Genomic DNA, 22,959 nt, shown 5'->3' with positions numbered 1-22,959 from the left:
TATAACAATTTTTTTTTTAATTATTTTTAACATTAGATCTTTTTACTATTGATGCTGCAAAGGTAGCATCAATAGTAAAAAGTTGGTCAGACAGGGTTAATAGCAGCGTTAACGAACTGCGTTACACCGCGGCATAACGCGGTCCGCTAACGCTGCTATTAACCTTGTATGAGCGCTGACTGGAGGGGAGTATGGAGCGGGCACTGACTGCTGGGAAGTAGGGAGGGACTTATCAGCCGGACTGTGCCCGTCACGGATTTCCAGGACAGACAGACGGAAGTGACCCTTAGACAATTATATAGTACTAGATGGCAGCCCGATTCTAAAGAATCGGGAGTCTAGAATCCATATATACTTTATTTATTCAAATGTAAGAATAATACAATTAATAAATAATAGTAAGAAAGAACAAAAAATGGCTGCACTCACCAGCTCTTGACAATTCTTAGAAGAGGTTAATAAACGGCAGTCTCTCAGTATAACAGTCAGTGAATAATAGGCAGTATATGGAGAAAACAAACAAAAGTTCAAAATTGGTGTGAAAATGTCACTGAACCACTTCACAACTAAATATATATAGTTTTGGTAAATGGTATTATCATTTTTTTGACGAAATTCGGCAGGAGCTTGAAGAGCAACGTCACTGGGCCCGCCTCCACGCAGTAGAAACTTGCTGTGAGGTAAAAATTCAAAAATCACACCAAAATGGCGGGCGGAGTGTGTCACAGTACGGCACGTTTCTGATTGGTCGCTCGCAGCAGGCGGCAACCAATCAGACACTGGACACTGTTGACGTCACTTATCTCCGGACATTAGCTCCGGACATTAGCTCCGGACATTAGCTCCGGACATTAGCTCCGGACATTATCTCTGGACATTATCTCCGCACATTAGCTCCGGACATTAGCTCCGGACAAAGCCACGGAAGTTGGCACAAATTGCAGGAAGTAGTATTCTAGGCAATTAATCTCCGGACATTAGCTCCGGACATTAGCTCCGGACATTAGCTCCGGACAAAGCCACGGAAGTTGGCACAAATTGCAGGAAGTAGTATTCTAGGCAATTATATATTAGATATATCTCCAAATATTTCATATATATGAACACACGTACATGTATAAAATATATATATATATATATATATATATATATATATACACACAGTATATATATATATATATATATATGGATCATGGATCACCCCCAGACACAGGGCCACAGGTTACTTGGTACCGGTCCTTTCTGTCTCAGTTCTGGGGTTGTCACGGTGGCTGGACCCGGTCTGTGACCCTGCTAAGGGGCGTCCAATAAAGAGTGATGGGGCGTAGTGCGAGGAATAACGAGGACACAGGGTTCAGTTTCTTTACCTTTTACTGAAGGTTTCAGGATCCTCAATCCAGGGCACTTTCAACAGGGCTGTCTGAGACCGGCCGGTCCGAAGGCACATCCAGAGTTCCCTTTGCAGGTGGAAATCAGTGTCTACCCACTAGCGCCTGTGTGTTGTAGTGCTTCCCTGCTGAGCATTCAGGATAGTCCTCACAACTTCTGTTCTCGTTCGTTCTAGATCTTTCTCTTCTCCGTCCCCCAGGTATGTTATGGCTAGGACGCACCTTTATGACATGTAGGCCTGGAGTTATTCTGGAACCCTAGTGTCGCCCCTCTCCCACGATTGGCTCCTATGTCCTTCTTAGGTGTTGTATGGTAGACAGCCAACCTGTAATTAACTGTCCTGCCGCTGTTTGAAGTAATGCGTGGAGACTGTTACTTCTTCGGTGCTCCGGCCACCGACTATGCGCCTCAGTAAGATGTTGCCGTTCTCGGGGCACGACTCCTACCGGATCTCCTTTGTGCTGATCTCGTTTCTCACTGTTCCACAATATCCTTCCTTTCTTGTCTCTTTCTTAGAATACCGCCGCAAGGTAGTGCAGGCGCGGTTCCGTAACAATCTGTCCTTTCGCTAGGTACCTGCCAGATTTCCCAGTTCTGACAGGTCCTCCCTGGAGCTCTCCCAGGTCTCGTTCTGCCTAACTTCCTGTCCGACCCCTAGTTTTACCAATGTGAGAAGTGGCCCAGAAAATAAGCCTTTTGCTCCCCCTAGTGGCCGGAGTGTGAAGTGTAGTGTGTGCTTGGTGATACCTGGTCAGTAGAACTCCTTTAGTGCCATCAGACGTACCATCACTCCCCTTAGTGGCAGAGCGACGTTACTGCAACGACCAGATCTCTGGGGCGCTGCATATATATATATATATGTGTGTGTGTGTTTAATGTCCTCATGCGTTCATGTTTCTGGGAAGACATTTGTGTATTACAGATATTACACACTGAACAGGCCTGGCTGTACATTATTATGACCTCAATCTTTTAGGTTATCTATCTGGCACACTGATGTGATACAATATTTGTGTTAATGCAGCATACATGGAGAAACCATATTGATGTTGCACATAATAGCCTCATATATTACCCCAATCTTTGTCATATTCAGGTTGAAAATTGAGCCTTGAGAAATGTCATGATGGCCATGTTCACATTCTACATTGGTTGTTGAACTTTTTCCTGCAATTTTCCAAAAACTCAGAAAATTGCAACAAAAATGACAAAGCAGTTGCATCCTGTGAACATGGCCTTAATGTGGATTCTGTCTGTATTCTGTTCCTGCAGATGTGATTGAAGCCTTGTCAAATCCAATTAAATATGTCAACTTGATGGAACAGAGATCAAGACAGCTGGCTGCCCTCACACTGGAGGATGAAGAAGAGGTGAAGAAAGAGGTAAAGCACTACCACACATAAGTAGTCGTGAGCGCAAGTGCTCATTACTCGCACTTTTCCCATCAGGCCTTAAGTAAGAACGCAGACAGACTACTCACTTACTAGGAGTATATGGTACAGTACCCTGCCACACTAGTCACTTACTAGGAGTATATGGTACGGTACCTTGCCACACTAGTCACTTACTAGGAGTATATGGTACAGTACACTGCCACACTAGTCACTTACTAGGAGTATATGGTACGGTACCTTGCCACACTACTCACTTACTAGGAGTATATGGTACAGTACACTGCCACACTAGTCACTTACTAGGAGTATATGGTACAGTACCCTGCCACACTAGTCACTTACTAGGAGTATATGGTACGGTACCCTGCCACACTAGTCACTTACTAGGAGTATATGGTACAGTACCCTGCCACACTAGTCACTTACTAGGAGTATATGGTACAGTACCCTGCCACACTAGTCACTTACTAGGAGTATATGGTACAGTACCCTGCCACACTAGTCACTTACTAGGAGTATATGGTACAGTACCCTGCCACACTACTCACTTACTAGGAGTATATGGTACAGTACCCTGCCACACTAGTCACTTACTAGGAGTATATGGTACAGTACCCTGCCACACTAGTCACTTACTAGGAGTATATGGTACAGTACCCTGCCACACTACTCACTTACTAGGAGTATATGGTACAGTACCCTGCCACACTAGTCACTTACTAGGAGTATATGGTACAGTACCCTGCCACACTACTCACTTACTAGGAGTATATGGTACAGTACCCTGCCACACTAGTCACTTACTAGGAGTATATGGTACAGTACACTGCCACACTAGTCACTTACTAGGAGTATATGGTACAGTACCCTGCCACACTAGTCACTTACTAGGAGTATATGGTACAGTACCCTGCCACACTAGTCACTTACTAGGAGTATATGGTACAGTACCCTGCCACACTAGTCACTTACTAGGAGTATATGGTACAGTACCCTGCCACACTAGTCACTTACTAGGAGTATATGGTACAGTACCCTGCCACACTAGTCACTTACTAGGAGTATATGGTACAGTACCCTGCCACACTACTCACTTACTAGGAGTATATGGTACAGTACCTTGCCACACTACTCACTTACTAGGAGTATATGGTACAGTACCCTGCCACACTAGTCACTTACTAGGAGTATATGGTACAGTACCCTGCCACACTACTCACTTACTAGGAGTATATGGTACAGTACCCTGCCACACTACTCACTTACTAGGAGTATATGGTACAGTACCCTGCCACACTACTCACTTACTAGGAGTATATGGTACAGTACCCTGCCACACTACTCACTTACTAGGAGTATATGTACAGTACCCTGCCACACTACTCACTTACTAGGAGTATATGGTACAGTACCCTGCCACACTACTCACTTACTAGGAGTATATGTACGATACCCTGCCACACTAGTCACTTACTAGGAGTATATGGTACAGTACCCTGCCACACTACTCACTTACTAGGAGTATATGGTACAGTACCCTGCCACACTACTCACTTACTAGGAGTATATGTACAGTACCCTGCCACACTAGTCACTTACTAGGAGTATATGGTACAGTACCCTGCCACACTACTCACTTACTAGGAGTATATGTACAGTACCCTGCCACACTAGTCACTTACTAGGAGTATATGGTACAGTACCCTGCCACACTAGTCACTTACTAGGAGTATATGGTACAGTACCCTGCCACACTAGTCACTTACTAGGAGTATATGGTACAGTACCCTGCCACACTACTCACTTACTAGGAGTATATGGTACAGTACCCTGCCACACTAGTCACTTACTAGGAGTATATGGTACAGTACCCTGCCACACTAGTCACTTACTAGGAGTATATGGCACAGTACCCTGCCACACTAGTCACTTACTAGGAGTATATGGTACAGTACCCTGCCACACTACTCACTTACTAGGAGTATATGTACAGTACCCTGCCACACTACTCACTTACTAGGAGTATATGGTACAGTACCCTGCCACACTAGTCACTTACTAGGAGTATATGGCACAGTACCCTGCCACACTAGTCACATACTAGGAGTATATGGTACGATACCCTGCCACACTGGTCACTTACTAGGAGTATATGGCACAGTACCCTGCCACACTAGTCACTTACTAGGAGTATATGGTACAGTACCCTGCCACACTAGTCACATACTAGGAGTATATGGTACGATACCCTGCCACACTACTCACTTACTAGGAGTATATGGTACAGTACCCTGCCACACTAGTCACTTACTAGGAGTATATGGCACAGTACCCTGCCACACTAGTCACTTACTAGGAGTATATGGTACAGTACCCTGCCACACTAGTCACTTACTAGGAGTATATGGTACAGTACCCTGCCACACTACTCACTTAATAGCAGTTTATCGCACAGTACCCTGCCACACTAGTTACTTACTAGGAGTATATGGCACAGTACCCTGCCACAATAGTCACTTACTAGGAGTATATGGTACAGTACCCTGCCACACTAGTCACTTAATAGCAGTTTATCGTACAGTACCCTGCCACACTAGTCACACATTAGCAGTGTATGGTACAGTGTCCGGCCATGCTAGCCGCCCATTAGCAGTATATAGTACAGTACCCTGCCACACTAGTCACTTACTAGGAGTATATGCTACAGTACCCGTCCCGACCATACTAGCCGTCCATTAGCAGTATATAGTACAGTAGCCGGCCACACTAGCCACCCATTAGCAGTATATAGTACAGTAGCCAGCCACACTAGCCACCCATTAGCAGTATATAGCACAGTAGCCGGCCACACTAGCCATCCATTAGCAGTATATAGTGCAGTAGTCGGCCACGCTAGCCGTCCATTAGCAGTATATAGTACAGTAGCCGGCCACACTAGCCACCCATTAGCAGTATATAGTGCAGTAGTCGGCCATGCTAGCCGTCCATTAGCAGTATATAGTACAGTAGCCGGCCACACTAGCCGTCCATTAGCAGTATATAGTACAGTAGTCGGCCATGCTAGCCACCCATTAGCAGTATATAGTACAGTAGTCGGCCATGCTAGCCGTCCATTAGCAGTATATAGTACAGTAGCCGGCCACACTAGCCGTCCATTAGCAGTATATAGTACAGTAGTCGGCCATGCTAGCCACCCATTAGCAGTATATAGTACAGTAGTCGGCCATGCTAGCCGTCCATTAGCAGTATATAGTACAGTAGTCGGCCATGCTAGCCACCCATTAGCAGTATATAGTACAGTAGTCGGCCATGCTAGCCACCCATTAGCAGTATATAGTACAGTAGTCGGCCATGCTAGCCGTCCATTAGCAGTATATAGTACAGTAGCCGGCCACACTAGCCGTCCATTAGCAGTATATAGTACAGTAGTCGGCCATGCTAGCCGTCCATTAGCAGTATATAGTACAGTAGCCGGCCACACTAGCCGTCCATTAGCAGTATATAGTACAGTAGTCGGCCATGCTAGCCACCCATTAGCAGTATATAGTGCAGTAGCCGGCCACACTAGCCATCCATTAGCAGTATATAGAACTCTTGCCTGGCTGTAGCAGCTGGAGGGATGCAGATTGCATGACTCTGCTTAGAGTAAATAATATATTGTGAGTGTGCCGTCCGCCCCCGCACACGGCTGTAGATTGAGATTTAATAGCCGTCGTCTGCACTGAAATGACTTTTCTTAATTGTAAGGATAAAAATACTCTGACTTTCCTGTGAATTATAAATGACATGTTGGCGTCTGACCTACATTCGCTGGGATGATAATGCTCACACGCTGGGAAAGATCTATTCCAAGAAATGCCATGTTTCCGCCCTGGTGCAGGGGACATTAGTGTGAATGAGGGCATAAGACTAAACCTGACTCACACCGGTCTCCTAGGACCCTCCGATCTAGGACACCTGTCACTGGAGATGCTATTTTAAGAGGACGTTATTCATCTCTGACCTTTCTTTAGAAAAGAAAAGTGAGAAATTGTTGCCCTAAATGTGGAGCATGATGGGCTCTTAATGCTGCTACATGAGTGCTTGCCACAAACATGGGCCTTGTATGTGATCGCGAACCGACACGTGATCAACCAGAAAGTCTAACCTGAGAAAAAAGGTCCAGATGAGCCTCCTTCCACATAGACCCACAGTGTGTATGAAGAATGCCCTTCGCAGGCCTAAGTCAAGTATAATCTGGAGATGATAGTCGCCAATTTATATCACAGGATGTACAAAAAATAGTCCAACGCCTCCCTGATTAGCACTGCAGCATCCCAGCGCTGCGGTCTTGGGTACAAATCCCAAGGACAACATCTACGAGGAGTTTGCATGTTCTCCTCTTGGGTTTCGTCCCACGCTCCAAAGATACACCGATAGAGAATTTAGGTTGTGAGCCCCAATGAGGCCAGCGATGATGATGTCTGTAAAGTGCTATATAAGGAAGCAGAATAAATAATAATGGCCATACCCGCCAAATTTGAAAGACAGGAAAGAGGGAGACATACTGTGTAGTGCCAGTGTAATTTCTTCTTTTTTTTTAATAAATTCTTTATTTAAGAAAAATACCTAAAAAATTAAACATTTGTTTTCTATAAGGGGTATACATTTTTAGGGAACTGGGGGTAGGAAACAGAGGAAGGGAAGGGGAAAGGGGGAATCAAAGAAAGGCAAGAGGGGTGTAGGTGCGTCTTATAATGAGGATATACCTTACCGGCCGTGGTGGAGCAGGAGTCCCAGGGTCAGCGCTGAGATCTCATCTCCCGAGATCTTGGTGGCGAGATCTCCATCTGCTCATGCGCCACCCCCGGTTGCCATTTTTCTGGAGTCCACCGCATAGTAAATCATGTAACTGCAGGGGCTCTGGGGTTTCACAAAATGTGGGCAGAGCCCCCGCACCACCAAACACCCACAGCAGTGCGCATCCGAACACCCCTTCATCCCAGCCTGCGGCCTGCAGCTACATTCCACTCTTGCCTATTTGCGATCCTAGGACCCCGCTTCACTACAGCCACCCCCCACCACCCCCCCCCACCCCACTCAGCCCCGGTAAGCAGTAAGACCCATGGATTATAAGAAGCACCACCATTTTATTGAAAAAAAAAATTTTCTCCTCAAAATTTGGGGTGCATCTTATAACCCAGTGCATCTTATAATCCGCCAAATGCGGTATATAGCACAAAGAAACTGGTGATTAATTCCGAGATTTAAAGCTTAATCTTGTTTTGGTATTCCTACCATTGCTGCCAGCTTTCTCGAAGTTTGTCTTGATTGGGATGAATCACGCGACATTTTTTCAAATTAATATATGCTATTGGATTCGTTAATCCACTCTGAGAGAGAAGGTGGGGTCAGAGTCTTGGAATAAGGATTTTAGCCACATTAAGTAGATGGGATATTGTAGTATAACCACTAAAATGCTGGTATTGAGGATGGACATTAACTCCTTTCTGCCAGGTGGGCCCTGGACGGAATAGTACGTCATAGGCGGGGTGAGCGCAGCCGATCGCCGCTGGGTGTCAGCGATTATTACTGCTGACATCCGGCACTATGTGCCAGGAGCGGTCACGGACCACTCCCAGCACATTAACCCCCGGAACACTGCGATCAAAGATGATCGCAGCGTTCCGGCGGCATAGGGAAGCATCGCGCAGGGAGGGGGCTCCCTGCGTGCTTCCCTGAGACCCTCGGAACAACGCGATGTGATCGCGTTGCTCCGAGGGTCTCCAACCTCCTCCTCCCTGCAGGCCCGGATCCAAAATGGCCGCGGGTGGCCTTCCGGGTGGCACTGGGAAGCCTCCCTGCAGTGCCTGTGTGATCACTGATCTGACACCGTGCACTGCAAAGTGTCAGATCAGCAATCTGTCACTATAATGTGATGTCCCCCCCTGGGGCAATGTAAAAAGTAAAAAAATTTATATTTATATGTGTAAAAAAAATAATAATACAATTCCTAAATAAAGAAAAAATATATATATATTGTTCCAATAAATACATTTCTTTAAATAAAAAAAAACAATAAAAGTACACATATTTAATGTCCGTAACGACCCAACTTATAAACTGTCCCACTAGTTAACACCTCCAGTGAACACCGTAAAAAAAAAAGAGGCAAAAATGACACTTTATTATCATACCGCCAAACAAAAAGTGGAATAACACGCGATCAGAAAGACAGATATAAATAACCATGGTACCGCTGAAAACGTCATCTTGTCCCACAAAAAACGAGCCACCACACAGCATCATCAATGAAAATATAGAAAAGTTATAGTCCTCAGAATAAAGCGATGCAAAAATTATTATTTTTTATATAAAATAGTTTTTATCGTATAAAAGCGCCAAAACATAAAAAAAATATAAATGAGGTATCGCTGTAATTGCTCTGACCCGAAGAATAAAATTGCTTTATCAATTCTACAAAACGTGGAATGGTATAAGCGCCCCCCGCCCCCGCCCCCAAAAGAAATTCATGAATAGCTGGTTTTTGCTCATTCTACCTCACAAAAATCGGAATAAAAAGCAATCAAAAAATGTCACGTGCCCGAAGATGGTACCAATAAAAACGTCAACTCGTCCCGCAAAAAACAAGACATGACTCTGTGGACCAAAATATGGAAAAATTATAGTTCTCAAAATGTGGAGATGCAAAAACTATTTTTTGCAATATAAAGCGTCTTTTAGTGTGACGGCTGCCAATCAAAAAAATTCGCTAAAAAAGCGCTATAAAAGTAAATCAAACCCCCCTTCATCACCCCCTTAGGGAAAAATAATAAAATGTTAAAAAATGTATTTATTTCCATTTTCCCATTAGGGGTAGGGTTAGGGTTGGGGCTAAAGTTAGGGTTAGGGCTAAAGTTAGGGTTGGGGCTAAAGTTAGGGTTAGGGTTGGGGCTAAAGTTAGGGATAGGGTTAGGGCTAAAATTAGGGTTGGGGCTAAAGTTAGGGTTAGGGCCTACAGTTTGGGTTAGGGTTGGGGCTAAAGTTAGGGTTGGGGCTAAAGTTAGGGTTAGGGTTGGGGCTGAAGTTAGGGTTTGGATTACATTTACGGTTGGGGTTAGGGTTATGGTTGGGATTAGGGTTAAGGGTGTGTTTGGGTTAGGGTATCAGTTAGAATTGGGGGTTTCCACTGTTTAGGCACATCAGGGGCTCTCCAAACACGACGTGTTGTCCGATCTCAATTCCAGCCAATTCTGCGTTGAAAAAGTAAACGGTGCTCCTTCCCTTCTGAGCTCTCCCGTGCGCCCAAACACGGGTTTACCCCAACATATGGGGTATCAGCGTACTCAGGACAACTTCAACAACAACTTTTGGGGTCCAATTTCTCCTGTTACCCTTGGTGGGCTAAAAAATAGTTGCTGTGGAAAAAAAAAAGATTTTTTATTTTTACGGCTCTGTGTTATAAACTGTAGTGAAACACTTGGGGGTTCAAAGCTCTCACAACAAATCTAGATAAGTTCCTTGGGGGGTCTAGTTTCCAATATGGGGTCACTTGTGGGGGGTTTCTACTGTTTAGGTACATCAGGGGCTCTGCAAATACAACGTGACGCCTGCAGACCAATCCATCTAAGTCTGCATTCCAAACGGCACTCCTTCTCTTCTGAGCTCTGCCATGCGCCCAAACGGTGGTTCCCCCCACATATGGAGTATCAGCGTACTCAGGTCGAATTGTACAACAACTTTTGGGGTCGAATTTCTCCTGCTACCCTTGGGAAAATACAAAACTGGGGGCTAAAAAATAATTTTTGTGAAAAAAAAAAAAAAGAATTTTTATTTTCACGGCTCTGCGTTATAAACTAGTGAAACACTTAGGGGCTCAAAGTTTTCACAACACATCTAGTTAAGCTCCTTAGGGGGGTCTTTCCAATATGGTGTCACTTGTGGGGGGTTTCAATGTTTAGGCACACCAGGGGCTCTGCAAATGCGACATGGTGTCCTATCTCAATTCCAGTCAATTTTGCATTGAAAAGTCAAATGGCGCTCCGTCCTTTCCGAGCTCTGCCATGTGCCCAAACAGTGGTTTACTTCCACATATGGGGTATCAGTGTACTCAGGACAAATTGTACAACAATTTTCGGGGTCCAATTTCTTCTGTTACCCTTGGGAAAATAAAAAATTGGAGGCAAAAAGATCATTTTTCTGAAAAAATATGATTTTTTATTTTTATGGCTCTACATTATAAACTTCTGTGAAGTAGTTGGTGGGTCAAAGTGCTCACCACACATCTAGATAAGTTCCTTAGGGGGTCTACTTTCCAAAATGGTGTCACTTGTGGGGGCTTTCAATGTTTAGGCACATCAGTGGCTCTCCAAATGCGACATGGCGTCCCATCTCAATTCCAGTCAATTTTGCATTGAAAAGTTAAATGGTGTTCCTTCCCTTCCAAGCTCTGCCATGCGTCCAAACAGTGGATTACCCCCACATATGGGGTATCAGCATACTCAGGACAAATTGATCAACAACTTTTGGGGTCTAGTTTCTTCTGTTACCTTTAAGAAAATAAAAAATTGTGGGTGAAATGTTCATTTTTGTGAAAAAATATGATTTTTTATTTTTATGGCTCTACATTATAAACTTCTGTGAAGTAGTTGGTGGGTCAAAGTGCTCACCACACATCTAGATAAGTTCCTTAGGGGGTCTACTTTCCAAAATGGTATCATTTGTGGGGGGTTTCAATGTTTAGACACATCAGGGGCTCTCCAAACGCGACATGGCGTCCCATCTCAATTCGTCAATTTTGCATTGAAAAGTCAAACGGCGCTCCTTCCAGTCCGAGCTCTGCCATGCGCCTAAACAGTGGTTTACCCCCACATATGGGGTATCAGCGTACTCAGGATAAATTTTTCAACAACTTTTGGGGTCCAATTTCTCCTGTTACCCTTGGTAAAATAAAACAAATTGGAGTTGAACTAAATTTTGTAAAAAAGTTAAATGTTTTTTTTAAACATTCCAAAAATTCCTGTGAAACACCTGAAGGGTTAATAAACTTCTTGATTGTGGTTTTGAGCACCTTGAGATGTGCAGTTTTTAGAATGGTGTCACACTTGGGTATTTTCTATCGCATAGACCCCTCAAAGTGACTTCAAATGTGATGTGGTCCCTAAAAAAAAATGGTGTTGTAAAAATGAGAAATTGGTGGACAACTTTTAACCCTTATAACTCCCTAACAGAAAAAAATTTTGGTTCCAAAATTGTGCTGATGTAAAGTAGACATGTGGGAAATGTTACTTATTAAGTATTTTGTGTGACATATCTCTGTACGTTAAGGGCATAAAAATTAAAAGTTTGAAAATTGCAAAATTTTCAAACTTTTCGCCAGATTTCCGTTTTTTTCACAAATAAATGCAGGTAATATCAAAGAAATTTTACCACTATCATGAAGTACAATATGTCTCGAGAAAACATTGTCAGAATCATCAGGATCCATTTTGTCAGAATCATCAGGATCCATTGAAGCGTTCGAGTTATAACCTCATAAAGGACAGTGGTCAGAATTGTAAAAATTGGTCCGGTCATTAACGTGCAAACCACCCTTGGGGGTAAAGGGGTTAAGGAGGACTAGTTGGGGTGTTAAAGGGGCTGATGTATTAAGAGATTTTCCTATATCGCTATGTATTGCTTCCCAGAAGGGCTCAATTTTAGCCTTTTCATACTTTATATGGGAGGGTGTTCCAGGTAACAAAACACATACACTCCAGTATATAACCCACACACTCCAGTATATAACGCACACACTCCAGTATAAAACACATTCAGTATATAACGCACACATTCCAGTATATAACACCCATTCACTCCAGTATATCACACACACACTCCAGTATATAACGCACACATTCCAGTATATAACGCACACACTCCAGTATATAACACACTCCAGTATATAACACACACATTCCAGTATATAACGCACACACTCCGGTATATAACACACTCCAGTATATAACACACACATTCCAGTATATAACGCACACACTCCGGTATATATTGCACACACTCTAGTATTTAACGCACACGCTCCAGTATATAACACACACACTCCAGTATATAACACACACACTCCAGTATATAACACACACGCTCCAGTATATAACACACAGGTTCCAGTATATAACGCACACACTCCAGTATATAACACACTCCAGTATATAACACACACATTCCAGTATATAACGCATACACTCCAGTATATATTGCACACGCTCTAGTATTTAACGCACACGCTCCAGTATATAACACACACGCTCCAGTATATAACACACACACTCCAGTATATAACATACACTCCAGTATGTAACACACACTCCAGTATATAACACACACACTCCAGTATATAACACATATGGAGCGCCCGCTAGGACCTTGGGGTACTCCAGTATATATTGCACACACTCCAGTATATAACACACACGCTCCAGAATATAACACAAAGACTCCAGTATATAACACACACACTCCAGTATGTAACACACACTCCATATATAACACATACACTCCAGTATATAACATACACTCCAGTATATAACACACCCTCCAGTATATAACACACACACACTCCAGTATATAACACACACGCTCCATATATAACACATGCACTCCAGTATATAACATACACTTCAGTATATAACACACACACACTCCAGTATATAACACACGCACTCCAGTATATAACATACACTCCAGTATATAACACACACTCCAGTATATAACACACACACTCCAATATATAACACATATGGAGCGCCCGCTAGGACCTTGGGGTACTCAGGCCGGTCGTTAAAGGGGTGGTCACGGTGGCAGTGACCCAGTCCGTGGCCCTGGGCGTCCAAGTTAAAGAGAAGGTCATTAAAGGGGTTGTTTTGAATAAAAATGTTTGTGACGCCACCTGTGGTATTTGGTCAGGGATGACCGACGCTGCTTAAAGGGGTCCACTGGGGATGATGGTACTGCAGCAGGGATGGTATGGCTTCCCACAGGTGAAGCTTAGTTGCCAGAGCTCCTGGTGTAGTGAGTTAAGATGACAGATGGTGTAGTGCCGGAAAAAATTGGAGGACACCAGGTTGCAGTCTCTTTACCTTTACTGGTAGTATGCAGTCACAGTCCAGGGTACCGGTAACAGGTGATGGTGAGGTCCGGCCAGCCTGGAAGCGATTTGGAATTCCCCTAGCCTGTTGGGGTTGGAAGTCTTCCTTACTGTGCTGTGGTTTAAGTCCCTTGCTGCCTAAGGCTTCGTGCAAGGTCCTCTCTTTCTCTCTGTCCTTTTAAGTGGACACTACCCGTATGGCAGGCAACTCGAGCCATTTTACAGGTGTCCCTTCTTGTGGTGACTCCGAGCTCTATCTGCTGCTGTGCCTTCAGGTGTTAATGGTGGCCAGGAGACTTGAAATCTCCTGCTCACCGGTTTTTGCTGTGGAGCATACAGTTACCCTCACAACCTCGGAATTCTGGCCTCCGGTTTCTTGCACTGATTCTGGAGTGAGCACTCTCGCAGCTCCACTCCCAGCATCTTTCCTCTCCTTTGCCTCTTCTCCCCTCACAGTCTCCTACAAAATGCTCTGTTGGGAGCTGCAGCACCTCGTGTCTGCACACCTCCAGCTCTCTTCTTGACTGAACTGCTAACTCCTCCTCCAGCCAGAATATATAGGGAAGCCACCCTGAATCCATGTCTAGAGCTCCCTCTTCTGGCCTGGAGTCAGAACAGTGTTGTGTGTGTACATGTTACCTGTTAAAGGGATCTTCCTCGCTGCCAGGCATGGCATCACCCTCCCAGTGAGGAAGGCAATACCACTGTGACAACCGGATTCCTGGGATGTTACACATACACTCCAGTATATAACACACACACTCCAGTATGTAACACACACACACAGCAGTATTCAACACAGATGCACCAGTACATATCACACACATCAGTATATAACATACACAGTTGGAGCGCCCCCAGACGCAGGGCCGCGGGTTACTCGGTACCGATCCTCTCTATCTCGGTTCTAGGGTTGTCACGGTGGCTGGACCCGTTACCCTGCTAAGGGGCGTCCAATGAAAGGGGTGATGAAAGTCGGCTAAGGTTTTGTGACGCCACCTGTGGTATTTGGTCAGGGTGACCGACGCTGCTTGGGGTCCACTGGGGTGATGTGATGGCAGCTACATGGTATAACTTCCCACAGGTGAAGTAGATCCCCAGGGCTTCCCAGTAGTGTAGGTGGTGATGGTGTGAGGCGCAGTTAATAACGAGGACACAGGGTTGCAGTCTCTTTACCTTTTACTGAAGACTTCGGGATCCTCAATCCAGAGCACTGCTAACTGGGCTGTCTGAGACCGGCCGGTCCGAAGGCACATCCAGAGTTCCCTTTGCAGGTGGAAATCAGTGCCTACCACTAGCGCCTGTGCGTTGTAGTTCTTCCCTGCTGAGCATTCGGGATAGTCCTCACAACTCTCGTGTTCGTTCTTTCTCTCTCTCTCTCTCCATCCCCCAAGTTTATCTGGATAGGACGCACCCGTTTGACGGGAAGGCTCGGAGCTATTCTGGGACCCTAGAGACGCCCCTCTCCATGCTTGCCCCCTATGTCTTCTTAGGTGATGTATGGTAGACAGCCAACCTATAATTAACTGTCCTGCGGTATTTGAAGTAATGCTTGGAGTCAGTTACTTCCTCGGTGTTCCGGTCACCGGCTACGCGCCTCAGTAGGATGTTGCCGTTCTCGGGGCACGACTCCTACTGGCTCTCCTTTGTGCTTTGATCTCGTTTCTCACTTTTCCACAATATCCTTCTCTTCGTGTCCTTTCTTAGGATACCGCCGCAAGGTAGTGCAGGCGCGGTTCCGTCACTCTCTATCCTTTCTGGTAGGCCCCTGTCAGGAACCCACCCCTGACAGGTCCTCCCTGGACTCTCCCAGGCTGCGTTCTGTCCTAACTTCCTATCCAACCCCTAGTTTTACCAGTGTGAGGAGTGGCCTAATACATAGTGCCTTTTGCTCCCCCTAGTGGCCAGAGTGTGAAGTGTAATCTGTGCTTGTGAAACCTGGTCAGGTGAACTCCTTTAGTGCAATCAGACATAACATCACTCCCCTTAGTGGCAGAGCGACATTGCTGCAACGACCAGGACTCTGGGATGCTGCACAAACATCAGTATCTAACGCAAACCTCTATACATAACAAACATCAATATATAACACACAGATCAGTATTACACCCACACAAAGCAGTATAGTTTGCACACACATCAATATATAATGCACACATCAGTATATACAGCTCTGCCCCCCATATGATGCCCCAACAGCTCAGCAGACACAATATGATTCCCCTACAGTCCCACAGCACAGTTTAATACCACTAAAGTCCCCACAAACAGTACGATGCCACCACAATTATCGCACACAGTAAGATGCCCCTATAGTCCCCTCATACATTATGATGGCCCCAAAATCTACTATACACATTATTAGGTACCTAAAGTTCCCCCATGCACATAATGATGGACCTTAGCGGTCTCCCACAGCACATTGCCCCCACACACGCATCACACATGCCTGCCACAACACTACTAGCTGCCCCTGTGTTACGTGTCTCTGCTGTCAGTCATAGTAACACATGAAAACCTGCCAAGACCTTCAGGTCATGTGTCTTCTGGCTCTATCTAGATGCAATAGTGAAGGAAAGACCTTTCAGCTATTTTCTTCACCATTTTTTTTCACCTGTTTTTGTGTTCTGAAGTCGGGACATTCCTCTGACCTTGTGGGACTGCAGTATTTTTTGCAGATGTATTTCAAATGAACATGTACACCAAATAAAATTGTGATTGTAGCACATATGGAACACAAAGGCGGAAATGTATTAGTATACAAAAAACTAACAATCTGTCTTACCCCCATCTGAAGTTAGCAAGGCAGGCTGATTTATCTTGGTACATTTGGAAATACAAGTCTTAACCACTAGAGAGCGACAAAGTCTATTTCATGTTTCAGATAAAATCTGAGTGAGATTTTGCATAACGAGACTAAAAATACTGCGAACATTAAAACTCAAAATCTCCCCTACTTCAAGAGATTTGGCTCCCTGAATTTAGGCTGTATAGAAATAAAGAAAATGGATGTCTGTGTTTTGATTGCAAAACCACAATTTTGTCCAAAGGATATTAAAGAGTTAAAGCGACTGTATCCAAATAGCTGCTTAGGTAATTACTTACTAAGGGTCATAATGCCAAGGACTGTTTTTTAAAATGCCACCCAAAATATGACCATCTAATGGCCAAGTTAATTGAAACGCTAGGAGAGCAAAACTGTCTCAAACAGCTGAGACAAGTGAACAACACGAGTACTGGCTGAATCAAGGGCATCTAAAACATCTGAACACAGGGATCGTCGTCTTCAGGAAAATTGGATGAGACAGGCATCGCCTGGTATGTGCTGCTCAAATGGAAAATCAGTTTGCCACCATTAAGTCTACCTCCCGAACCACATCTTTCATACATGTCTGGAACAACTCCTGAGTCCAACCATTTTCTGCAAAGTATTAGGAGATACAATTCCTCTTTCCAGATGACATACTTTGGTAGGACAGCAGGACTTGAGAAAGCAGGATTTATGCCAACTTTTAAAGTCCAGGGCCAAATACATCACAAAATAGATTCAATGCTTCTTGTATTAATTGAAGTTTGTGAAAGGAGAAAGGTAGCTGTATAAAAATTAAAATTCTCGTCTGCAGTTACAGTAGTTTACATAAGACTTGTTTAATGACAAATGTCTTCTCCAATGTGACATTCACTGCTTCACATAAGTTCTATCATTAACAAATACCCTGTCCTATTTCTAACATTATTTAACTTTGTACACTATACAGTACAGACCAAAAGTTTGGACACACCTTCTCATTTAAAGATTTTTCTGTATTTTCATGACAAAAAAAAGTGTGAAACAACTGAAATTATGTGTTATATTCTAGGTTCTTCAAAGTATCCACCTTTTGCTTTGACGACTGCTTTGCACTCTCTTGGCATTCTCTTGATGAGCTTCAAGAGGTAGTCACCGGGAATGGTCTTCCAACAATCTTGAAGGAGTTCCCAGAAATGCTTAGCACTTGTTGGCCCTTTTGCCTTCACTCTACGGTCCAGCTCACCCCAAACCATCTCGATTGGGTTCAGGTCTGGTGACCACCCCATCACTCTCCTTCTTGGTCAAATAGCCCTTACACAGCCTGGAGGTGTGTTTGGGGTCATTGTCCTGTTGAACAATAAATGATGGTCCAACTAAACGCAAACCGGATGGAACAGCATGCCGCTGCAAGATGTTGTGGTAGCGATGCTGGTTCAGTATGCCTTCAATTTTGAATAAATCCCCAACAGTGTCACAAGCAAAGCACCCCCACACCATCACACCTCCTCCTCCATGCTTCACGGTGGGAACCAGGCATGTAGAGTCCATCCTTTCACCTTTTCTGCATCGCACACAGACACGGTGGTTGGAACCAAAGATCTCAAATTTGGACTCATCAGACCAAAGCACAGATTTCCACTGGTCTAATGTCCATTCCTTGTGTTCTTTAGCCCAAACAAGTCTCTTCTGCTTGTTGCCTGTCTTTAGCAGTGGTTTCCTAGCAGCTATTTTACCATGAAGGCCTGCTGCACAAAGTCTCCTGTTAACAGTTGTTGTAGAGATGTGTCTGCTGCTAGAACTCTGTGTGGCATTGACCTGGTCTCTAATCTGAGCTGCTGTTAACCTGCGATTTCTGAGGCTGGTGACTCGGATAAACTTATCCTCAGAAGCAGAGGTGACTCTTGGTCTTCCTTTCCTGGGGCGGTCCTTATGTGAGCCAGTTTCTTTGTAGCGCTTGATGGTTTTTGCAACTGCACTTGGGAACACTTTCAAAGTTATCCCAATTTTTCGGACTGATTGACCTTCATTTCTTAAAGTAATGATTGCCACTCGTTTTTCTTTATTTAGCTACTTTTTTCTTGCCGTAATACAAATTCTAACAGTCTATTCAGTAGGACTATCAGCTGTGTATCCACCAGACTTCTGCACAACACAACTGATGGTCCCAACCCCATTTATAAGGCAAGAAATCCCACTTATTAAACCTGACAGGGCACACCTGTGAAGTGAGAACCATTCCCGGTGACTACCTCTTGAAGCTCATCAAGAGAATGCCAAGAGAGTGCAAAGCAGTCATCAAAGCAAAAGGTGGCTACTTTGAAGAACCTAGAATATAAGACACAATTTCAGTTTTTTCACACTTTTTTGATAAGTATATAATTCCACATGTGTTAATTTATATTTTTGACGCCATCAGTGTGAATGTACAATATTCATAGTCATGAAAATACAGAAAAATCTTTAAATGAGAAGGTGTGTCCAAACTTTTCTTAGGTAGGGTTATTTTTTTTCCTCATATCTGAAAAACACAGTTTGGATTTTCCTTTTTTAAGATACTGAATCCATTTTTGGCCTGTGTGTCAGTAAAAATTTCTCTTATCAAGTCCACAGTGAAAAACAGCACTCAGGTACAACAAAATGCTAAGTCTTTTATGAGCGGACTCATCCACCTAAATGTGCAACTTTAGTGTGCAACTTGGATTAAAATGAGACATTTCTCTGCAAAAAAAAGGACACGTGAGAATGTACATTTACTGTCTATATAATTAATTCATTACATATAGAGCTGTATCTCGATGTACTAGTACAAAGTGCCTATAATGAAAAAGAAGATTTTTAGAAATGTAGCCAAAGAAAATTCTCCTACCCTCAGCAATCACATCAGCATGGGAGCCTGCAGAGTTGGTTTGGGACAGTACCAGTGGATCAAAGACACAGCAGAGCCCCAAAACTCTTTTAGCATAAGCATCAGCACAAAACCTGTGCATTGGGATCTTCATGACTTGGGTTTGCCCAAAAGCTGCATGCAAGCCTTGCATCACCAAGCATAATGTCAAATGTTCAATGGAGTGGTGTAAAGCATGCGGCCACTTTGGATCAGTAGATATGTCTTCTGTGGAGTGATAAATCTCACTTTTATACCTGACCGTTTTATTGACAAGTCGGGGTTCATTAACTTCTTGTCTTCATTGTGCCAACTGTAAAGTTTGGTAGAGGAAGGATAATGCTATGAAGTTGTTTTTCAGAGGTTGGACTAGACTATGAATTTCCATTGCAGGGAAATCTTAATTCTACGACCTGTCAAGATATTTTGTACAGTTTCATGTGTCTAACTTTGTGAGAACAGTTTGGGGAAAGCCCTTTTCTGTTCATATATGACTGTGCCTCACTGCACAAAGCAAAGTCCATAAAGGTATGGTTGTGTGAGTTTGGTTTGGAAGAACATGATTGGTCTCACAGAGTTCTGACCTTCACCTCATCCAACACGTTAGTGATGAAGAGATTGTGAGTCAGGACTCAGGGCTGCCACCAGGAATTTCGGGGCCCCATTCTGGCGAAATGTTTTTTCCCCCTTGATACTCTGCCCAGGCTCCACCTCAGCTCCGCCCTCCAACCCTCGAACCTTCCACAGTCCCACCTCCCACTCATAGAAAAACTCCACATCTGCACCACGTCCTCACCAATCACACATTATCAGTTCCCATCTAACACAAGATCACATACATAGCCAGCAGCTTTTGTTTTGGTTAAAAGATATTGTTTAAGCCGCCACCATGACAATGTAGAGGCCGAGCCATACTATACTCTAACCTATTAAACATTTTTTTAAATATCCAATACTCTTTTTAGGTATATTTTTATTTATGTTTCTTTAAGGGAATGTTTCACATACAAATTTTAAAATGAACAATAATACATAGAATAATAAATACATACAAGGGACAAATACCGCCACACCATGGCCTGACCGTATATATAATGTCAGTGTATAGGTAATACAGTGATTGCTAGTGACATTATACACAGGAACTCTGTATATAATGAATAGTGTACAGGTAATAGAGTGATCACCAGTGACATTCTGCACAGGATCTCTGTATATAGTGTCAGTGTAAAGGTAATACAGGGATCACCATTGACATTATATATAACAGCTCTGAAAAGAGTGACATTATACACAGGAGCTCTGTATACAGTGTATAGTGTCAGTGTACAGGTAGGCTACTTTCACACATCAGTTTTTTGCCATAAGGCACCATCCGGTGAATTTAAAAAAAAAAAAAAACGGATCCACAAATTGTGAAAAGCTGATGCGCTGGATCCGTTCTTTTGCTGGATCCGTTTTTTTTTTTTTTAACCCGGAGATAGAGTTTGGACTTCCTGTTCCGGGGAGGGCGAGAAATCAATGTAAAATGCATGATTTGTGTAAAAAAACAGATTCTGCCCCCGGATTCGATCATATCACCTCACGTTTCATACTTTTTTCACCGGATCCATCGCTGGCTGTTTTTACACCGGACAGAAAAAACGTTCCTATGTACATTTTCTCTGGCAGCCAGAAAAATATTTTTCGACGAAACTGGCAAAAAACGGATGAAACGTGTGGCCATCTGTTGCAATATGGCGCTAATACAAGTCTATGAGAAAAAAACAGATCCGGTGGCAACTTTTGCCGGATCCGTTTTATTCAAAATTCGCCGGATTGTGCCTGATGTTAAAAAAACTGATGTGTGAAAGTAGCCTAACACAATGACTCACCGATGACTTCTCTAGTTGAAGTCCTTCATCTTCGCTTTTCATCTTTATCCAGTGCAAACTGCCATCACTTCTTCCAGCCAGGACTCGTCTCTGCAGAAAATAACACCGTTATCTAGAGCACATTCCTCAATTTTTCACAAACCTCTACAATGTGCCAGATGAAGAAAAAAAAGCGACTGTGTCACCCTGCACAGTCACAGGACATCTATTCTCCCACACTGAAAACAGTATCCTCAAAAATAATACCCTTTAATTATCTCTTACAGTAATAATATCCCACATCCTGGACCCCACATGTCCTCCTATTCTGCCTCATGTCTCTCCATAGTCATCCATAATAGTATAATGCATCCCATAGGAGTATAATGTATCCCATAGTCATATATAATATAATGCACCCCTGTAGCAGTATAATGCACCCCCATAGCGGTATAATGCACCCCCTTAGTAGTATAATGCACTCCTATATTAGTATAATGCAGCCTCATGGTGGTATAATGCAGCCCCATGGTAGTATAATGTAGCCCCATGGTAGTATAATGGACCCCCATAGTATCATAATGCACCCCCATAGTAGTATAATGCACTCCCATAGTGGTATAATGCAGCCTCATGGTGGTATAATGGAGTCCCATGGCGGTATAATGCGCCCCCATAGCAGTATATTGCAGCCCTATACTGTGGCTTTACAAAAAGCCCATCTTTCCAGCGTATGACCGTGACATCATACGTCAGCGACGTGCGCGCTGGCGTCAGCTGCTGGCCTGTGATTGGCTGGCGTCTAACTGTTGCCGCGAGGAGGAATTTCCCGCACAGCAACAGATTTTCACTGATCATGCGTCTGAGGACACACGGGCAGTTACTGAAGCTGCAGGATCCTGCTGCTGGACACCAGTGAGTAGCTGCGGGCCCCCTCTGCTCACCGGGCCCCATACGCCGATAAGGGCAGTAATGCCCTGATGGCTGTCCTGTCAGGACCTCATCCAACATCCATGTCTGACCTCACAAATGCTTTTCTGCATGAATAGGTAACCGTTATCTCCATAGTCATGTAGAAAGTCTTCCCTGAAGAGTGGAAGCTGTTAAAGCTTTAAAGGAGGCACCAACGCCATAGTTATGTCTATGGATTTGGAGTGGGATGTCATAAAAGCTCCTGTAGATGTCATGTGTAGGTGTCACAATACTTTTTTCCCTATAATGGACACATTGTGTTTTTACATTTGACTTTGTATATAGGGTACATAGAGATGTCTGTGCCTGTTTGCCGTTCTGAGCACATAACCTCTGCTTTTCTAGGCAGAAGCGGGTGATGCCCCGTCAGAAACTAACAGTGAACCAAGGCCAGCGCCAGCAGAAAATGGCTTGAATCATGCTTCCACACTGACACCGAAGCCGTCATCTCAGGCTGTTCACAGTCAGCCGGCTCCAGGTAGGAACGTTCTGTTATTCCTATGCCCCATGCTTTTCAATCCACAGCAACATTTAAGAAAATGTTAAATTTCAAA

At 43.9% G+C, this 22,959-nt stretch overlaps 1 protein-coding gene across 1 annotated transcript in view; it reads left to right on the top strand.

Moving 5' to 3' along the window:
• Window positions 1–22,959, top strand: part of PLCB1 (phospholipase C beta 1) — an 865,647-nt gene that overhangs the window by 730,465 nt on the left and 112,223 nt on the right. The window contains exons 23-24 of the mRNA XM_069768815.1: window positions 2,662–2,771; window positions 22,751–22,883. Of these exons, the coding sequence (XP_069624916.1) occupies window positions 2,662–2,771; window positions 22,751–22,883 (243 nt within the window). The remainder of the gene's footprint in view (window positions 1–2,661; window positions 2,772–22,750; window positions 22,884–22,959) is intronic.

Source organism: Ranitomeya imitator, chromosome 5, assembly GCF_032444005.1.
Source record: "Ranitomeya imitator isolate aRanImi1 chromosome 5, aRanImi1.pri, whole genome shotgun sequence".
Taxonomy (NCBI): domain Eukaryota; kingdom Metazoa; phylum Chordata; class Amphibia; order Anura; family Dendrobatidae; genus Ranitomeya; species Ranitomeya imitator.
Note: the sequence above shows the minus strand (reverse complement) of the source record. Positions and strands in the feature narration are given on the sequence as shown.